The sequence below is a fragment of the Vidua chalybeata genome, chromosome 3 (assembly GCF_026979565.1).
Source record: "Vidua chalybeata isolate OUT-0048 chromosome 3, bVidCha1 merged haplotype, whole genome shotgun sequence".
Lineage (NCBI taxonomy): Eukaryota > Metazoa > Chordata > Aves > Passeriformes > Viduidae > Vidua > Vidua chalybeata.
Window position 1 is genome coordinate 6,744,236 of NC_071532.1, and position 20,183 is coordinate 6,764,418.

At 49.2% G+C, this 20,183-nt stretch overlaps 2 protein-coding genes across 3 annotated transcripts in view; both read left to right on the forward strand.

The window, feature by feature from the left end:
• Positions 1 to 3,899: 3,899 nt before the first annotated feature.
• LOC128785187 (TOG array regulator of axonemal microtubules protein 2-like) overlaps positions 3,900 to 20,183 on the forward strand; it is an 82,349-nt gene continuing 66,065 nt past the window's right edge. The window contains exons 1-5 of one of the 2 annotated variants that reach the window (XM_053937477.1): positions 3,900 to 4,045; positions 5,247 to 5,461; positions 6,303 to 6,463; positions 7,926 to 7,972; positions 8,175 to 8,383. In XM_053937477.1, coding sequence (XP_053793452.1) covers positions 4,006 to 4,045; positions 5,247 to 5,461; positions 6,303 to 6,463; positions 7,926 to 7,972; positions 8,175 to 8,383 — 672 coding nt within the window. In that variant the 5' untranslated portion in view covers positions 3,900 to 4,005. The remainder of the gene's footprint in view (positions 4,046 to 5,246; positions 5,462 to 6,302; positions 6,464 to 7,925; positions 7,973 to 8,174; positions 8,384 to 20,183) is intronic. The other variant, XM_053937478.1, reaches the window with a different exon arrangement.
• Positions 17,212 to 19,535, forward strand: LOC128785188 (TOG array regulator of axonemal microtubules protein 2-like). Its single transcript, XM_053937481.1, has 2 exons — positions 17,212 to 17,705; positions 19,397 to 19,535. The coding sequence occupies exons 1-2, from the start codon at positions 17,497 to 17,499 to the stop codon at positions 19,518 to 19,520; spliced, it is 333 nt and encodes a 110-aa protein (XP_053793456.1). The 5' UTR covers positions 17,212 to 17,496; the 3' UTR covers positions 19,521 to 19,535.

The window sequence follows — 20,183 nt, forward strand, 5'->3', positions numbered from 1 at the left end:
CAGTGGGACCAGACTTGTGTCCAGTCCTCACATAGAGCTGTGGTATCCAGCATCCACCTCACTAGAATGAAGAACTGTTCCAACTTTTTTAGAAGGAGCTAAGGAGGTTGGGCCTTCAGAGCAGCACCTTCCCAGCTCTTGATTTGCTGCCGTGGGGAAGCTGCTGCTTGTGGCAACACTTGTTTCACAGCTGACAGCCCTGCTCTGCTGGCCAGCAGCCATTGCAGGAGCTTGTGCTAGTGACCTTGAACCCTTCAGATCTTCCCAAGGAAAGCTCAGGGCAGAACTCAAAAGAGCATTGCATAGGCGATGCTTTTAACAAGAAATCTTTCCTCTGTGCTCCATGCCTTGCACAGTAAATATTTGAGGAAGCAGATTTGCTGCTCCAGAAATTCTTCAAAACAGTCAGTTAAACCATAACAGGACACGATTTTTGGATGTGACACAATTCTCACTTTAATGCATTGTGCAGGAAAAGAGGAGCACTGCTTGTGAGCTGTGTGTCTAACCTATGTGACCTTGCCACCAAGAATTTAGAAAAGAGGGGAGAGATGGAATCAGTAGCACAAGGATATCAGCCTTGTGATTCTGCCACAGGCCTGAGGACACGGCCCACTTCCACTGGGCCATGACTTTTTCACCTCCATCAAAACTTGATGCTTCAGATTGTGGTGGTGAATCCCCCTGGCCTTGTCAGGCCACATGGTGATCTGAGAAACGCTTGTCAGGCCTCGGCCTTGCTGAACAGCCCCTGGGCTCAGCTCCTCTGGAGCTTTTCAGAAACGCTGTGTGCTCCCAGGAACTTGTGCTGTCTAACGAGCTCCTGGGGATTTCTGTGAACAGCCCTGGAAACCACTTTTGTTGTCTGAATGGCCTGACATCCTTCTTCTCCCACTTTCGGAGACAGGCTGCTGACCCAAAGTGCGGCCATGATGGAGGATTTCACGACTGAGGCCCACTCTCTTGTGGCCCATGAACAGCGCTCCAAAAGGAGGCCCTTGGAGCTCTCCTGGACCACAGCGGCTGCCAGCAGCAACCTCCCTCTGAGTGGGGCCTCTCAGAGCCAGCGAGCTGTCAAGTTTGCTGCACTGGCCGGATGACCGATCAACAATGGATCCTGGGCCAATAGCCCCACTCCTGGAGGCTCCAGTTTAACTACTTTTAAACTTGAGTGCTTTTAAGCTTTTAGGCACTGTTCCTTTGGATCCTTATCCTTTCTGTTCCTTTCTGTCCCTTCAGTCCTTCCTCTAGCAGGAAGTCTCTGCAGAGAGATTTGGACAGGCTGGATCATGGGCTGAGGCCATTTGTTTGAGGTTTAACAAGGTGGAGTGCCCCATCCTGCACTTGGGCCACAGCATTCCCATGGATGGCTACAGGCTGGGGGCGGAGTGGCTGGAAAGCTGCCCAGCAGAAGGGGACCTGGGGGCGCTGGTTGGCATTGGCTGAATGTGAGCTTGTGCCTAAGTGGCCAAGAATGCCAATAGCATCCAGTCCTGGGATATGCTTTAGTGTTGGCTTTGGCCGTTTTAGCAGTCTCAGGTTATTTGGAGGTCTCTATAAAGGTCTTTTCCAATGGAAACAATTCTGCAATTCTAAACCTCCATTCCCTGTTTTGAGGGATGCAGTCCCAGAAAGAACCAAATTTGTGTTTTTAAGGAATTTAACATCTCCCTTTCCTTGAATATAATAGGAATCAGGCTTTAAATACTCTTGAAACACTTTTAATTCCTTGATCTTAAGCTGTGTGTTTGAATTGAGGAGCTTTTGTACAAAAAAAGGTTGGACCATGGGATAAATGCAGGCAATTCAGCTGCAATGGCACTTGTTTTATCTGCTTTTCTGCTTCCTTTCCCCATGGGTGGCAGATTTGGAAGTATTTGTCTTGTACTTTGACTTCTGGGTCAGACTTGCTCATGAAGGTGTTGTAAATTCTTACCTACCCCTTTCTACTGAAAAATGCTTGCAGACTGGGAATTGCTAGAGAAAAGGCTTACAAACCAGTTCCCAGTATGATTAGTCCAGTGTCCCTCCTTAAGTCCAGGTATGCTTGTATTAAAAAGGAGCAAACTATTCTAACTCACTCTCCCCCTTCCCCCCCCCCCTTTTTTTTTTTTTCCTTGTAGCTCTTGGGGCAAGTTTTGTGTGCCATTCCAACTCTTTGTTATCAAAAGTATGAAGTGATGTGGTTACTTTGTTATCAAAAGTATGAAGCAGCCCAAGTTCAGTGGGAACAACTCCAAAGCACTGGGTCTCACAGCAGTGGGCACAGTGGGAGACTTGCCTCTGCTGCCATGGCCATCCAGCCATGGGGAGAGCAGCTGCTGGGGCTTCCCCGATTCTGGCAACAGCAGTCTGCCTCCAGCATGTGGACTGTATGGCCATGATTTTGACACAATGTGGAAAATGTATCCTTTGAATGTATTTTGATGGTGTCTGACATCACCTGACTGGAGCAGTTTGGTAGGCAGGATGCCCTGTGGGCAGTGCCATGGCAGGGATCAGTGGCTAGCACTCGCACTGTCAGTGTTATTTTTCCAGGCAGGCTCCCAGTCTAGATGTGTGGGAAGGCACCAGCAGCTGTATCAGCCCAGCGAGCAGCAGCACATGGAGGAGACCCTCATCTGCAAAGAGCCCGTCACCCCCTTTGCTGCCCCCATGGCAGCGCAAGATGATTCCGCCGCAGGTGAAGGGCTGCAGCAGCCTGGAGACTCCTTCAGCCAGGACTTGTTGCAATCCCGTTGCTGCAGCTGTGCCTGGAGGATGTTGGCCTGCAGCGGTGCAGCTGATGCCCAGGAATGCTGCTCAGCCCAGAGAGGCAGAGTGTGTACAAAAGTTGCATTCAAAGCACTGATCGCGAGACCCCGGAGCCACTGGCAAGTGCAGCAGCTCTTCTTCATTCTGTGCAGGTGAGAGCCCAGCCTTGAAGCCTGTCCCTGGGAGCAGGGAAACGCTCTTGAGTATACTTTTGAATTTTCAGGGACAGTCAAATTGAGAATTGTTGTGAGGCAGACATTCTACTGTTGGGTTTCGGTGTGTCTGCAGGGAAGAAAGCAGGAATAAACCCCTGCCACAATGAAGGAGAACTTTGCATGGCCAATTTACACCCTACATATAAACTGATCATATCAGCCCACTGAATACTAATGAAGAGTACAAAGCTTCTTTGAATAGATAGGAGAGATGAGACTTGAACAAATAATTTTACAGATACGAAAAAAGGGATCAGACACACGAGTCCCATGGCTCAGGCATAGTTTTGCCAAATCAAGCAGGATTAGTTTTATCCTCTCTGTTTAGAATAACCTGCCTGGGCTATTTCCATTAGGAAAATTTTGAATTGTCAAGAACTGCCATGATCAGAACTGTTTTGAAACAGATCGTGTTTATGTTGGATTTGAGTGTCTCTGCAATAAGAGAGCAGGAAATAAACCCCTGGAAGAAAGAAGCAGAGCAAAAGTGGAATGTTTGGATGGTCAATTTGTTCCCTACAGCTCTCAGCCAGCTGAATCCTGGGGTCCTCTAGTGGGGAGTGCAGAGCTTCTTTTACTTCCACCGCCTGGTGCCATTGTTTGTGTCCCACCACTTAGTTTGATGTGAAGAGAAATAAAGAAAATCCCACACCAACAAGCTGCAACCCAGAACTGAGTGGGAATTACAGAAATAAAGGCCTTGAAAAGTAGCTTTGGAAAGGGTCTACTTCCTAGACAGTGTGAAACCCTCAGGCCTGGCCTGGCTGGGCTTAGGGCTGGATGCCCGTGGGAATAGAAAGGGAGGGCCTTGGGGTGGGGTTTTGCAGCCATGGAAATGAGCAAACCATGGGTCATTGCATCACAAAGGGGCAGGCCCACGCTGGGATTGTGACGGTTGTGGTTGACACAGCCACAGCGGCAGGAGACGCGTCTGGCTCTGCCTCTCTGTGCCGAGCGCTGGCGATTGGAGTCACCCAACCTTGTTCTAAGGCTGGGTACCAAGCTCCTGTCGCGAGACAGAAGCACGGGTTTGAAGATGGATTCTACTGTAAAAGGAAAGACCACTGAAGGAAAAGGTGAGGATAGAAAGGAGCTGAAAGGCTGAAGCCAAATGGAAAAGAATCCCACCAGATTTCAGGGAAAACTGGTCCAGCCAGTGCTGGCTCTGTGTCAGAGTAGGTGGCTGACAGCTACAGATGATCCTGCAAGGACACCCATGGCATCACAACATTCTCTCATTAGTTTACTCTGCTTTCTCCTTTTTGACAGTAGCCAAGTCGGTCATACTGTCAGCCAGGACAGGGACTGTGGCCACAGCTGACCACAAATTGGACAGGGTCATGAGATGCAAATCCTGTTTCTTTCTTTGCCCTCAGTGTTGGGTCTCACAACAGATAAATTTCCCATTCTTCCTCTGCTTGCTGATCAGGTCCAACCCTGAGGATGGTATTACGGTGCTATAGAAACACCAATAAGGCCTGCCTGCTTGCTGAGAGGTCTTTGTGGTTTGCAGAACTAGCAGTCACAGCTGTGTGGGTCTTTCCTGGAGATTTCCAGAAGGCCAGCCTCAAAGAAGGAATCTTTCTTCCCCTCATATCATTGGAGCCTTCCACCTTTCCCTCCAGACTTGCTAACTCAACAGTGTTGGAGGGGAATTAAACCTCAGCTAGTTCCATGAAAAAGAAAACCAAATAAATTTTCTCAGTACTTAAAAATTATTCCCCTTGAGTGGCACACCCATTAGATGTGTTGATGATAAAGGTGGGGGTTCACCTAACTCGCTTCTTCCCTTGTGAGCATGGTTTAGCCTCACATAGAGGTGAGGTGGGAGCTGGGCCCATCTCTGGTGGGAGGAGGGGTCTTGTGCCAGCCTGGAGAACCTGTGCACATTCCCAGGGAACAGTTGTGCCCTGCATGTGTCCCCTGCAATGAGCTGTGCTGCTCCCAGTGCCCCGTGGAGTTGTAGGGCTGCTCAGCTGTGAGGCAGGGAGAGGAGCAGGAGGGTGCATGTGCAGCTGAGCCATTCCTGGAAAGCACAGGGCTCTGGGCTCCCTGCTGACCTGGGGCAGCCCAGAGAGCCAGGCTCTTCCTGTGGTAGCTCTGTGGAAGTGATTCAGGGCTTTCCCTTGGCCTGCCTCAACTGTCTGCCGACGGGAGAATGTTTTCCTGTGCAGCTATTTAGAAGTTTCCAGGAAGTGTGTCCCATGAAATATGGAGCTGTAGATGCTTTAGGTTTGCATTGCGGCCTCTGTTACATTTTGTGTCTCCCCTTTGCAGGCCTGACTGGCTATCCTCTTGCCAGGAGGTTTTCCCATGCAAATCCCTCTATGCTCCTTCCCTCCAAGCCATTGCCTCCCATCCAAAAGAGCTCTCCTTCCACCATGCCAAGACAAATATGCAGCAGAGAGCAGGAGAATGGGAAAAATGGCAGCGGCCGTGATGAGGACAGGATAAAAATACAGGAGCTGAGTTCAGAGGGTAAAGGACATAAGGTAAGGAGACCAAGCTAAGTCCTTTGTAAACTTTCCCTTTATGTGCTGTAGACAGAACTGTGAGAACTTTTCCATGTCAGGAACATGAAGTTCACTGCAGTTTGAACAGGTCCAGATTCAGCTCTTTAGCTCTGCCAGAAATAATGGGATATAAAGGTAGGGTGTGCATCTGCCCCCACTGCCTCCAGCCCCCTTACGGGCAATGGCATGGGGGCCCTGGAGGAACTTGGGCAGGCAGAGACCTTGCAGAGAGCAGCAGGGCAGGGAGCTCTGCTGAACTTCCTAAATGCCACTGAGCCTGAGATGATGGAAGTGTGGGAGCTGGAGAGCAGCAAGCATCCCGAGAGCTCAGCAGCATCTGGGCTCAAAGGCTGCTGGGGAACTGTAGGAGGGAAGGGCAGCAGCAGAAGAAATGAGGGGCTTGAGAAAAGCAGGTTTTGACATCCTGCAGAATGGCTTTGTGGGAATTGGCTGGAGATCAGCCGTTATGGTTAGGTACCTTTAGGGGCAGGGAGAGAATAGAGATCTAAACTCACTCCCATGCCATCCAAAGTCCAGTGGAGGCAGTGTCAGCCCAGAACATCTGGATGCCCAACATGTGGGTGCCTGCTGGGAATGCAGCTGCACTTGCAGAGAAGTGAGCACAAGGGGAGAGGTGGCAAATCTGGGACATGGTCTCTCCCTCACCACCTCCCTTTCCATTCCCCATCCCAGTCCAAGCTCCACAATCAGTTTGACTTTTCCTGCCAGGTCCCAGTTGAGGGCATATCTAAATGTCTTGAGGCAAGAATGGGGACAAGGTTGGATGCTTGATCCGAGCACAGTGTTCTGCTCTTTCCAGGCTTCCTTGCTGTATTCCATTGGTGGGGATATGAAGAAGGGGTCATTGGGACTGCCTTTGATCCCCCCTATACGCAAGGCAGGAAGTCCCCCTGTTGACAGTGCTGCAGGGTCCCAGCCAAGCTCTCCGCAGCTGGATTTCCAGGAGTCCCAGGAGATGAGGTAAGCCAATGTGTCTGCTGCTCCAGTGTGCTGTTCATCTCTCTCTTCCCATCTTGCGTGGTCATTTTCCACCATCAGCTGTCCGATGTACGTAGGCAAACCTCTGTGTATTCACCATTTTGCCCATCCATGATGATCCATTACAATGTCAAACCCAACACCATATGCCCCAAGAGCAGAGGTGCTGGTGAGGAAGAGGAGACAGGGCTTGAAAGCACCTCAAGATAGGTCCTCTGCTGGACTTGGCTATTGCTTCCCTCTGTAACGGTTGTGGTGTCACTTGGCAACTGTATTGCACGGGTCTGGATCCTGCAGATCTTTGAATGCTGTGATCCTTGACTGTCAACTTCTGGAACCAGGAGAATATGCTTGGGCAAATATTGCCTACTGGAGACATGTCTGCAAATTGCAGTCCTGTTCTTTTCCTTTTGACATGGCGTGGAAGAGTTCATGTGCAAGCACTTCCTTTGTTGTGAAGAGAAATTTATCCAACCAACAAAACCCAACCCAGAACCGAGTAGGTGTTACAAAAACAATGACCATGAAAAATAGGATTCGAAAGCATTTACTTCCAAAGTGTAACTGTCAAATTCTGGAGACTACAATGAGTTGCAAACTCTTTGGAAGCAATTGGATCCCAAAGTAATCATCTGGTATTATTGCTCCATGCCAGTGCCTCCAGTGTGGAATGAGATCCAGAAAAATTTTGAGCTATAGATGTATAATCCAATCAATTTTTGATGATTAGGTCTGGGCTTAAAATTTAAGAGGGCAAGTTGCTAGAGAAGAGGCGTAGGACTGTACCTGATGGAACGTTATTGGCTTGGATATGTGTGAGAAAATGTAGCTATCAAGTTTATCCCAATGATAGCAATAGACAGAGTCACAGCAGTATCATTGCAATTGAAAATATTCAGTAGGGTTTTTAAAGTGCAATCTGAATATCCTTCCCTAGAAGCTGAGTTGGAAAAAGCCATTTTGTTCTGGAAAGAGCCAGGAGGTGTAAGATCATTCTCAGGAGACAGCAGTGCTCTGACCACATGTAACACAAGGCTGTCATCAGAGTAAGGCACGAGCAGGCAAAGTCAAGCTTTGGCAGCAGTACAAAAGTAGCTGCCCTGCATACAGACTCGTGTCTCAGCTCAGCAGCTCTTGCTGCTTCAGAGAGGCTGTTGGAGCCACTTGGCTCCACAAGGAGAGGCAGCAGAGCTGGGGAGTTGTGATGCAAGTTGAAGAATGACTGCTGTGTTTCAGCCAGAGCTGGGCCAGCTCTGTGTGACTCCAGCAACAGAAAGCCTAAAGACAATTAATCAGCTTTGCATTTTGTTGTGTTGATGTGTTGCATTTCCTCCTTCACCAGAGTGAACATACTAAGTAGGTTTGCCTCCATTCATGATGCGCCCATTCCGTCCCTTCTCTTTCTACCTCCTCATATGTTCTTTTGTCCTCCATTCTTTTGAAGGCAAAGATCCAGCAGCAGAATCAAAGACAGGAACTCTGAAGATGCAGGTAGGAACAGGAGATATCTGTCCTAAAATGACAGTTGTCATCTTGACTCAGAGGTGACATTTGGAAAACTTGGTTAAAACCCATTCTTTTCAAAATTGCTTTAAATTAATTTCAATTCCTTGATGGGCTCAGTGGACTCTCCCACAGCCCGCTCACTGGGAGTGTGCTCTGGTGGTGCAATGAAAATTCTTCCACTTTGCAGGCGAGATTAGGTTCATTTCTTCCAAGTCTTTCCGGCCACGTCCCTCTTCGCTGCTTCCCTCCAAGCCGTTGCCTCCCATCCGGGGCAGCTCTACTTCTAACACAAATGAAATGTACAGCATGGAGAAAGAGAACAAGAAAAATGTCACTGGCTATGATGGTGAGAGTAGAAAACACCAGGAGCAGAGTTCAGAAGGAAAAAGTTATGAGGTAAGGAGATCAAGCTCTGACCTGTGCAGTAGATTTTCAGTTTATTTGCTGTAGGCTGAGCTTGGGGACCTTTTCCTGTGGCGTGATCCTAGGGAAGCAGCTGAATTGAGGAAAAGCTCAGCTGGACACTGTGCTTCAGGCTGTCTTTGCAATGGATGTGTAGTGCAGACTTCACATCCTCAGCGAAGATCAATAGCAGGAGAGGTCTTTGAATGGTTTCTGGGCCCTGTCATGGCTCCTCTTCTGTCTTATGGCTGAGAAAACACCAACAAGCAGTCAGAGCAGCTACATTTGTCCAAGCTGGAGAAACTATCCTTCTAGATTTAGGAAACTATGGGTATCTGTGAACCATCTCTAGGTCTTGGTGGTGTTTTCTGTCAGCTGTGTCTGATTTGGAAGGAAAAAGGTGTTTGCTGGAACAGGCAGTCCAGCAAAGTCAGTTCCAGGTTGTCTCAGCTTTTGAGTTCTGAGAACCACACCCTCTGTACAGCTGTCTCTGCTGCTATTTCTAGACTTCATCAGCTTCTGGGCAGCTGTGTGCTCTGGCATGGCTTTGTCCAAAGGGAAGGGGTGGGAGGTGGCCATGGGGAGAGCAGCCCAGAGCCCAGACCCACAATTGCCTTTGCAGCAGGGCCAGGACCTGCACTTTTTCTGGGTTTGAGGTGAGCTGAAGGAAGAGGCAGATGAACGACCGCTTTGGAAAAAAAAGTCCAATCAAAAACTTGGGTACTTGATTTCAGCTTTGCTGAGATAGGGCCCAAAGTATCACTGACACAAACTGACACTGTCAGTGAAGTTTGAACAGGTCCAGATTCAGCTCTTTAGCTCTGCCAGAAATAATGGGATATGAAGGAAGGGTGTGCAACTGCCCCCGCTGCCTCCACCCCCCTTCCGGGCCATGGCATGGGGGCCCTGGAGGAACTTGGGCAGGCAGAGACCTTGCAGAGAGCAGCAGGGCGGGGAGCTCTGCTGAACTTCCTAAATGCCACTGAGCCTGAGATGATGGAAGTGTGGGAGCTGGAGAGCAGCAAGCATCCCCAGAGCTCAGCAGCCTCTGGGCTCAAAGGCTGCTGGGGAACTGTAGGAGGGAAGGGCAGCAGCAGAAGAAATGAGGGGCTTGAGAAAAGCAGGTTTTGACATCCTGCAGAATGGCTTTGTGGGAATTGGCTGGAGATCAGCACTGGCGGTTAGGCACTTAAGGGGCAGGGAGAGAATAGTGATCTAAACCCACTCCCATGCCATCCAAAAGGCCAGTGGAGGCAGTGGCACTCCTGATAGGAAGTACGTGGATGCCTGCTGGGAATGCAGCCACACTTGCAGAAAACTGACCACAAGGGGAGAGGTGGCAAATCTGGGACATGGTTTCTCCCTCACCACTCCCCTTTCCTAGGTCACCTTTCCCTCTCCTAGTCCAAGATGCTCCCTAAGTCTGACCTTTCCTGCCAGGTCCCAATCAAATGCATGGTGAAGTGTCTTGAGGCAGGAATGGGGGCCAGACTGGATGCTTGATCTGAGCACCGTGTTCTGCTCTTTCCAGAGTATGCTGTATTCCATCGGTGGGGACATGAAGAAGGGGTCATTGGGACTGCCTTTGATCCCCCCTATACGCAAGGCAGGAAGTCCCCCTGTTGACAGTGCTGCAGGGTCCCTGCCAAGCTCTCCACAGCTGGATTTCCAGGAGTCCCAGGAGATGAGGTAAGCCAAGGTGCCTTCTGCTCCAGTGCGCTGCTCACCTCACTCTTCCCGGCTCATGAGGTTTTTTGCACAGTCAGCTGTCCGATGTACGTAGGCAAACCTCTGTGTATTCACCATTTTGCCCATCCATGATGATCCTTTACAATGTCAAACCCAACACCATATGCCCCAAGAGAAGAGGTGCTGGTGAGGAAGAGGAGACAGGGCTTGAAAGCACCTCAAGATGGGTCCTCTGCTGGACTTGGCTATTGCTTCCCTCTGTAACGGTTGTGGTGTCACTTGGCAACTGTATTGCACGGGTCTGGATCCTGCAGATCTTTGAATGCTGTGATCCTTGACTGTCAACTTCTGGAACCAGGAGAATATGTTTGGGCAAATATTGCCTACTGGAGACGTGTCTGCAAATTCAGGTGTTGCTTCTGCAATCATCAGGAGTAAATTCACTGTACCTGGGCCTCCACTGTGAAATGAGATCCCCAATAAATGTTGGGGTATAGATGTATAATCGACTGATATTTAATATTTGTTCTGGCCTTCAAATCAAAGAGGGCAAGGTGCTAGAGAAGAGGCACAGGACTGTATCTGATGGAAAGTTATTGGCTTGGATATGTGTGAGAAAATGTAGCTGTCATTCTTATCCCAATGGCAACACTAAACACGGAGTCATAGCAGTCTCATTCCAATTGAAACTCTTCAGTAGGGCTTTTAAAGTGCAATCTGAATATCCTTCCCTAGCAGCCGAGTTGGAAAAAGCCATTTTGTTCTGGAAAGAGCCAGGAGGTGTAAGATCATTCTCAGGAGACAGCAGTGCTCTGACCACATGTAACACAAGGCTGTCATCAGAGAAAGGCACGAGCAGGCAAAGTCAAGCTTTGGCAGCAGTACAAAAGTAGCTGCCCTGCATACAGACTCGTGTCTCAGCTCAGCAGCTCTTGCTGCTTCAGAGAGGCTGTTGGAGCCACTTGGCTCCACAAGGAGAGGCAGCAGAGCTGGGGAGTTGTGATGCAAGTTAAAGAATGACTGCTGCGTTTCAGCCAAAGCTTGGCCAGCTCTGTGTGACTCCAGCAACCGAAAGCCTAAAAACAATTAATCAGTTTTGCGTTTTGTTGTGTTGATGTGTTGCATTTCCTCCTTCACCAGAGTGACCATGCTAAGCAGGTTTGCCTCCTTTCATGATGCACCCATTCCATCCCTTCTCTTTCTACCTCCTCATTTGTTCTTTTGTCCTCCATTTTCTCAAGGACAAGATCCAACAGCAGAGGCCAAGACAAGATCTCTCAGGATGCAGGTAGGTACAGGAGATGTCTGTCCTAAAATGACCATTCTAGCCTTGACTCAGGAATGACATTTGGAAAACTTGGTTAAAACCTATTCTTTCCAAAAGTTTTTACAATTAATTTCAATTCCTTGATGGGCTCAGTGGACTCTCCCACAGCCCACTCATTGGGAGTGTGCTCTGCTCGTGCAGTGAAAATTCCTTCAGTGTGAAGTGTTGGGTGGTACCTTGGGGCCCTAGAAATGCAGCGCAGGAAAAGGAAACATTCCTCTCCATCCTGATCATGGCTTTTATGTCCCTGCAGCCTTTCTAGTGTCACAATCAGTAGGGAAAAAGAAGGCATTTAGCAAGATACAAGAAATGTTCCAACTCCTTCCTCCCGCCCTTGGGGGAGAAAACCTTTCCTTGGGGCAGTTTCTGAGCTGAAGCCTTTGAGATCTGAAGGAGATTCATGGACATTGCCTGGTTTTGCCCTGGTAGAAACAGGGAAACCTCCTATGATGGAAAGTCCTTTGGAATTTTCCAGTGAGGGGAAGGAGACTGCCAAATGGATGCAGCCTATGCAGGGTCTGAGTTTGACATCCCCTGACAGCACAAGCCGAAAGCCACCTAGGGCAGGTTCACGATGTCACATCTCTTCCCTGGCTCTCTCTGCCTGTGTCAGTGTTGCAGGCTGAGGCTGGCGGAGGAGATGCCTTCTGCCTTGTCCTCCCTCCCTGCCTTGCCTGATCCTTGACAAGCAGCACTGTGCCAGACAAACTGCGGCCTCTGGTGCATCTGGGTCAGCCAATGCTGTCAAGATGAAAGCCTCAATGACACTGTTGTTGTTCCTTTGCCATCTCTGAGTGTGTAATGATAGGAGAGGTGAGACTTGAAGAAATAATTCGGCTGATGCAGAAAAAGGGATCAGACCCCCATGTCCCTTTTCTCAGGGTTAGTTCTGCCATATCCTGGGCATAGCCGCTTTGGAATGACTCCTTAATGCCTGATATGTATCTGGAATGCCTAATGCAGCTAGGGTGTAATACTGCTTAGTAAGTAAGGTGATGTTTTTGCTGGATTCATTCTGGACTAGAAATTACCTATCTCATTAAACTTTACCGGCCTCACTTTTCTTACTGACCCCAGCATTCTAAGGGGTGAAGAAACCCAGTCTTAAGACACTTGTACTGCTTGGCTGCCATATGATTTTATCCTCTGTGAAACCATGTAAAGAATTAGTTCTCTTAGTTCTAACAGCTCTCTTGGAGAGTGTTTCAGAATGACCTGCCCTCTAGTCTTTCCACTGAGAAAATTTTGAATTGACAGTATTAGCCAAGATCAGAAATATTTTGTGGCCGGTCATGTTTATGTTGGGTTTGGGTGTCTCAGCTGAAAAGAAAGCAGGGAATAAAGCCCTGGAACCCATAAGTAGAGCAAAAGTGGAACATTTGGATGACTGCTTTGTTCCCTACAAACACTGCCTCGCTGAATACTGGGCACATCTAAAGGAGAAAGCAAAGCTTCTTTTCCGTCTAACACCTAGTGCATTGTTTGTGTCCCAGCACTTCCTTTGTTGGAAAGAGTAATAGAAAATTCCCAAAAGTGCAAAACCCAGCCTAGGATTGAGTGGGACCTAGAGAAACAGAGGTCTTGAAAACTACTTTCAAAAACAATTACTTCCTAGACAGAATCCCATTCTAGAGACCACTGTGAATTTCCAACTGTTTGGAAGGAAAGGGATCCTGTAGTAGTGGGGAGGCAACAGGCAACACATAAAGGAGTAGAACCCATCTCTCCTGGCTTGCCAGCTCCATATTGTTCAGAGAAATTAAACAGATGCTAGTTTCATGAAAAATAATAAACCAAGCAATCTTTTCAGTAACTAAAATATGCTTTGAATTCCTCACCCATTAGATGGGTTGATTGTAAAGGCATGAGTTCAATTAACTGGCTTCTTCTCTTGTACCTGAATTACAGCTTCTTCTGAGCCTACAACAAAAGCCCAGAGGAAGAAGGGAAAGAGCTCTTGGTGCAAGATAGGACCTGGGATGCCTCTGTTCCCAAGCAAACTGGCAGACCTGTTTGGCTTGGAGACCTATGTGCCGAAGGCTGCCCCTGGGAATGGAGGTCTCGGCTCCCGGCCGGCTCAGGGGGCCTTGGCCCAGGAGCTGCGGAGCAGCGCTGGCCCCAGGGTCACTGCCAGGGAGGACAAGGTGAAGGCTGAGCATGGCTCAGCCTCACACAGAGGTAAGGGGGGAGCTGGGCCCTTCTCTGGTGGGAGGAAGGGTCTTGTGCCAGCCTGGAGAGCCTGTGCACATTCCCAGGGAACAGCTGTGCCCAGCATGTGGCCCCTACAATGAGCTGTGCTGCTCCCAGTGCCCCATGGAGCTGTAGGGCTGCTCAGCTGTGGGGCAGGGAGAGGAAACAGAGGGTGCATCTCATACAGTTAGAATGAAAATCCTTGGGGGAAATGCATGATCTAGTGTTAAGAACACAGTTCACATTTGGGTAACACTCCCTCAATACTAAGCTTTTCTTTGAATGTCCTCTACAATATTCCAACAAAGGGAAGAATATGTTGATCTAAAGGCATGCAGGATTTAGAACACGGGGCTTCTTTCAGGACCCAGAAAGAAGATGTTTACTAGAATCAGCAGGAATAAGGGCAGATAAGAATCTCTGTCAAGAGCAATCTCCATCTCTGCCCTTCTCTATCAAACACAGAGGCTCTCCAGCATCCAGGGGCTGTGGCCTTCATCATGCAGCAGGTTTCAGTCTGCTGGCCAACAGAGTAATGTCATGGCTGCTGCCAGTAGCCCATCCCTTGGGAGAGGGTCGAGGCATATGGACCTTGCTGCTCTCCATCCCAGTCACTGCGTCTTATGGGAGCTCTGCAATCTGGAAGCTGTCTGGCCTGTTGCCCAGCACGGCATTTTTGGGGGCTTGAAGTTTGCCAGAGATTTACAAGAACCTTTGCTTCCTTTACCAGGCCTCCCACTGAGCCAGGCCAAGGAGATGGATCATCCCACCAGTCCTGGTCTTACCAGTGACAAAGAGCTGAGGGACGTCTTTGGAAATGTAAGGGATGAGGACAGGGATGAGCAGACTTCCTTTCCAGTGGCTATTTAGTACTTGGCCCAAAATGTCACTGAAAATCATAATCTTCACCTCTTTTATTCTCCTGCCATGGCCTGTAGGAACTGAACTGCCTGCTCACTGGCCATGTGAGCTCTTCCTCTGTCTTGGGGCATTCCTCTGACTTTCATGCTTCAAGCAGGGCTTCCTGACATAGGTTGCAGTTGCAGCAGTAGAAGGTTGTGGTACTGAAGTGTTCCACCTCACTGTGTGTAATTGCCAAGCTGAGGACAGGAGACATTCCTCTGAAACTATTGGAATGCATATGGAGCTACAGTAAAGCCTATGGCACTCTCTGGACTCTGTGCTCCTGATGAGATGTTGTGTCTGGTTTGTGTGTCTCTGCTCACAGTCTGTGATGTATTTGCATTGCAACTAGATCCGTGCTGCTTTGTGGAAGTTGGCTGAAGAGAACTTAGAGCCGAAGGACGTGGAGCATTTGGTGGAAGAGATGAAGAAAAGTAGACAAAAGGAAAGCTTCTTGCAGCTTCTTCCTGACACAGTTGAGCCCGGGGATGCAGCTGAAGCAAGTAAGTGGTGGCTACACTTGTGGTGGTCCTTTTTGACCACTTGCTTGCCCTTTGCACATTGCTGCAATCAGACTGGGGGTCTGTTTGACTTGCATCTGAGTGGAAGCTTGCATAGGATTTATTTCTGTTTCCCAAAGAAAAATACAGAGGCATGAAGTGTCTTGCCCATGGCCTCACTGAGTCACTAGCAGAATATATCAGCTTCCCACCTTCACCTCTAAAGTCTTGCAGAGTAGAAAATTCTGCCTTGCAAAGTACACTGGGGCTTCAGACTTTCTTCTGGAGAGCAGCCTCCAGGGAAGCTGAGTCCAAAAGAATGCTTTTCAACCAGGCTGCAACCTGGAAGAAACAAAATTCAGTGCCTTCTAATGAAAACACCAGAGATGAAGATGTCCCTGCTCACAGGGGTTGGACTAAATGGCGCTTGAAGGTGCCTTCCAAACCAAACTCTTCTCAGATTCTGTGATTCTCTGATCATTGGCCCATCTTAGTGTTATACTTGGTATTAAGTGGTATATCATTGTTATACTTGGAGTTCTTTGGGATAACAAAGAGATGTTACCCACCTCCAGCAAGTTTCCTGGCCCTTTCCATCGTCACCTTATCCAGCAACCTCCACTTACAAGCTCCTCTTTGGTCCCTGCAGCCTTTAGCCTACCGCCTGTCAATGGCACAGCTTCTAGAGTGCAGAGAAAACACCCTGGTAGTGCCTTGAAGAAGAAAGTCTTGAGGAAGCAGGACAACGTGCCCTTACTGCCCAATAAGCCCATCATCCATGGGGATGGCAGCTTCCCACGCAACTCCTCTGGTAAGCCTGCTCCGTGGCAGCTTTTTCCTGCACGGGTTTGTCCTTGCACAAGGAGCACAAACTGCCTCCTGCCTGAGCCAGCACAGCTGGCATCTTGGGTCCAGAGCCTGTCCTGAGAATGAACAGCAAATCTACTTTTGAGTTACTCCAGGTTGGTAGAAGTGCAGTTCTTAGAGATCCATTGGAAAGTTGAGCTGAATGAAGTCATGGTAAAGGCTGTGTGTAGCAGATGACAGGCAGGAGGGGCTGCCTGGTGCCCCCAGGCCGTTTGCTGCCTGCAGCAAATACACAGCAGGTAGTCCCTAGTGGCTCTTGTCTCTCTTTTGTGGCTGGTCCGCCTGTGCTCTGATCCCAAGGAGAGTGAGATAAAAAGAAGAAGGGAGCTAGGAATGATACTTGGAATGCTCTTTTCTAGTGATGCTGCTTCCATGCTCAGAATTGACCAGAACTAGCCTGACGTGGCTCTCCATTCACAGTGAATCTAGATGTGCATGTCTACATACTTCTGCAGTGCCATCACTGATGTCAGTGACTGGGCTACATCAGTGACAGCCAGATTAGCTCCCATCTGAATATTTTTTGATGTTATGATTCCTCCATACTTTGTGAGAACATGCAAGGTAGCACAAAACCCCTAGAGTCTAGAGCAGGTCATCTAGATTCTGTGCAATATTTATACTCCATCATTTTAGACAGCTCAAATGTATTCATTTACACATTAGAAAATGAGCTTTTGAGTGCACAACATGACATTTTTGATTGACAGTGCTTTTGATGAGAAAGGGGTTTCATAAGAAATGCATTTATCATCTGATTTTTCTCATACCTTGTAAATTTTTTCCTTACCAACAAATTCCTTTAAGGCAAACCCAGTCAACTGATTAACAAGAGAGTGTGTCTGCCAACAATGTGCATCTGTATTTGCATATTTTTATCCTCAGAGTGCATTTGGAAGGCTTTCTCATCAACTGTCTAGTCTGGATATTGCATTTTTCCACAAGAGAAAGCTTAGAAACTGCTGAGTTGGCAAACACATCCATTAGATGGCAAATACAATTCACCTCAGCATCTCTGAAATACAGCCAGTGTGTACCTCTGAAAGAGGACAGGTTCATGATGCTTGGAAAGAATCCATGAACGACTCCCTTCCCAATAGTAGGCTAAAATGTATGTGCCCTCAGCTGCCTGCTGTCTAGAATATTGGAAGTCATTGGGAACAGAGGCACTGTCAGGTGTGAAGGGTCAGGTATGGCTGTTCCCTGGTAGCTGCTCTGTGGGGATTCAGCCAGGCCCAGCAGGGCTGGGTTGCTCAGGCTTGGCTCAGTGCCTTCACGAGGCAGCTGCAGGTCTCTCCTCAGGGAGTTGCAGAGTGCCCCTGTCCTCAGGGCTGGGGGAAATCAGGGCACTGAGACAAGAGAGGCACCTGAGGGGTTCCCTCCTGGGGTAGCCCGTCCTGCTGTTGGCACTGTCTGGCAGGGAGTGGGAGCTCTGAGGCCGCAGGATCCTGCCGCTGGCTGTGGCAGCTGTGGCACTTGGGAGCTGGCACTGTGGGGGCAATTGTGAGGTTTAGCCTGGAGCTGTGCCCAGCTGGGGGAGGCTGGGAGAAAGCAAGGAGCCCCAGGAGCCAGACAGCAGGGAAGTCTCTGACCCAGTGCCAGTGTGTGCCACATGGAAGCCTGGCTGGCAGATGGGGCTGCAGGCCGCTCCATGGCGGGGTGCCTTGCCCGGGGCTGCAGCGCCCATGGCCGACCCTCTCCTTACAGTGACCTCGCAGACGGCCACTGGTGCTGAGCGCCGAAAGGAGCCGCTCCGTGGGAAGGGGCAGAAGGACACAGCCTCTTCAGACCCACAGCAGTCCTTGCTGAAGGCACTCTCCTTGCTCGGCAGCGATGACTGGTAAGAAAGGCCCCGTTCACTCTCTGTCCCTCTTAGCGTTAAGGCAGGTTAGAAGCGTGTCTTGCTAGTGCCTCTGAGCCCAGAGAGCCCAGAGGGCCAAAGGGCACTGGTGAAACCACTGCAGAGCAGTGAGAGGGTAAAGATTTGACAGCAGCCTTTTCTTGGCCTTGCTCTGCAGCAGTGCTCCAGCTGCAGCAGGTCCAGGCTGTTTCTTCACTTTACCTGCTGCTCCATGGGGCTCCAAAGGAAATCTTGAGGGAAGAGAGACAGCTCTGGAACGAGACGATTTGCTGACTGAAGGGCAGAAGCAGGATGGCAGCAGTTTTGAGTGCACAGATTTGGCTGCCTTGGGCCACTGGCCCAGTGGGACTGAGTAAAATTTCTCCCTTCTCCCACTGCTGACAGCAATGGCAGGTGACAGGGTCTCCCTGTCACCTCCTGCATGGGAGTCCCAGAAGCAGCTCCAGGGAGTTCCTCTTTCTGAGCAATGGACTGAGCTGTGCTTTCAAGTCCCTCAGCCTGTCATTACTCCTGTAGGGCTCATGGCAGAAGAGAAGGAAAAGGAAAGAAAATCCTCTAGGAATCTTGCACTTTTGGAATTCAACTTTTTCCTTCTCACTGCTTCAGATGGGCCTGAGATGTTTTGCCAATACTCACGGTGTGTCCCAAAATTATACACAAGCAGATGAGGGCCCAGAGGTGATAACCCTACAAAAGTTAGGTGATATTGGTTTTCTTTTTGGTGTCTTTTTGATCTCTCCCTGGTGGATATTTCGTTCACACAGGGATAAGGCCTCCATTCACACTGGGCTAAGCATGAAAAATCTGCCACAATGCATCTCCCTGTGCAGTCGCCTTTGCTCTGCCCTTTCTCTTCTGCTTTCTCTTCCCCATTTCTCTTTGCTGCCCTGGGAGGTGCAGAGAGCTTCTGCAGCTGTGGAGGGTGTGGATGACACCCAGGGGTGCCTGTGGGATCGGTCACCAGCCCTGTGCTGCAGCCCTGATGCCTCACAGACCTTCCTCTGGCTCAGGGCCTGCAGAAAGCAAGTGGTGGGGGAGGGAGTTGTTTGCAACTTTTAAAGGACATGTTGCTGTTGTGGGGTTATTTTAGCTAGGGGAGTTTTGGGAAAAGCCAGATTTTCAACAGTTCTCGCCCAGAGCTGGAATCTTCTGGGACATCCTGCTGCTTTTCTGGGGAATGTGTGTGGTGGAGTGGGTGACACACAAGCCTAGACTGAAGAGGGAAGCTCAGCTCCAGAGTGCCAGTGCAGGCTCTCACTGCTGAACTGCCTGCTGGTGCTGACAAAGAAGGAAAATGCCCCAGTAACAGCCCAATGGGACTGTGTCTCAGGGACAGGTACAGGGAGGTGACAAGAAACAGCAGCATGGCCCGGTCTCACAGCTTCTAGGAAGCACTGACAGAGGGACCCCATGTGCCGGAAATTTCAGAAAGCCTCTCTTCTTAAACGGCCACAAATGGACTCTCTGAAACCCCTCTCTTTGCCTCTTGGATTTGTGTATGCTTTTGACAGCCACACCATCCTGTGGCTATGCATTCCACGATTTCATTGAGTGCTCCTTGAAAAGCACCTCCCGTGCTTTGGGTGAGCTGCCAGCCTGGTCATTTCAGAGCGTGCTGCCTAGTTCTTGGATGGAGAGAAATAGCAATCATTTTGCTACTTGCCTTTCAGGGAGCTGAAGGAGAAGGCACTCTTCAACATCAAACAGCTGGCCGAGTCCCATTCAGCAGTCCTGCTTTCTAGACTTCGGGATATTTGCATGGCAGTTACCAGCGAGGTGAGAACATTGCTCTGAATTGTTCCCCTTACTTCATGCATGGTGTGTAGAGTAGGTATGTGCTTGTTCATCTCCATGTGTGCTCAGGGTGCGTCTTCATTTCTGGTTTTAGACCTTCTATTTCTAATGTCTGTCAGCTGTCTGTAGGATCTGTGTGTACATGTAGCTGTATTTACTGGTAGGTCGGGTATCTGACACTTGTCTTTGAGTGAGGTGCCTTTATAATGCAACGTGCAAATGCAGAAACTGAGACACTAATGACATTATTTGCCAGAATCCCAATCTCTGCCCAAGGCATTACCACAGGGCCACCCGTTGACATGTCTGGGGAACAATGGACCAGAAAGATCCCATATAGTCAAAAGTTTTTCAAGTAGATGTATTCTGTGCTCACAAAAGGCCTGAGCAAAGAAATCAAGAGGAGTGGGCCCAAATCCCAAAGCTTTGCACCTTTGCAAACCTCAAACACATCTGGCTCATGAGTGTTTTCAGTCACAATTTCATAGGTAGGAAGAGGACGTGGGAAAGGATGCACTGCTTTGGAAAAATCATCTGTAGGAATATTTACCCAGGACGGCAGTTCAACTTGTGTTGTTTACAACTTGTTTGCAGAAGGATGAGTGGACTTGGAGGCCAACAACAAGTGACAAGGGTTCCTCAAATCTTTTTACACTCCAGCCG

Excerpts from the sequence above, each read along its gene's own strand:
- LOC128785188 (XM_053937481.1), top strand. The coding sequence starts at position 17,497 with ATGGGGCTGCAGGCCGCTCCATGGCGGGGTGCCTTGCCCGGGGCTGCA. Across the intron at positions 17,706-19,396 it reads TTGCTCGGCAGCGATGACTG|GGAGCTGAAGGAGAAGGCAC; the intron begins GTAAGAAAGGCC and ends CTTGCCTTTCAG.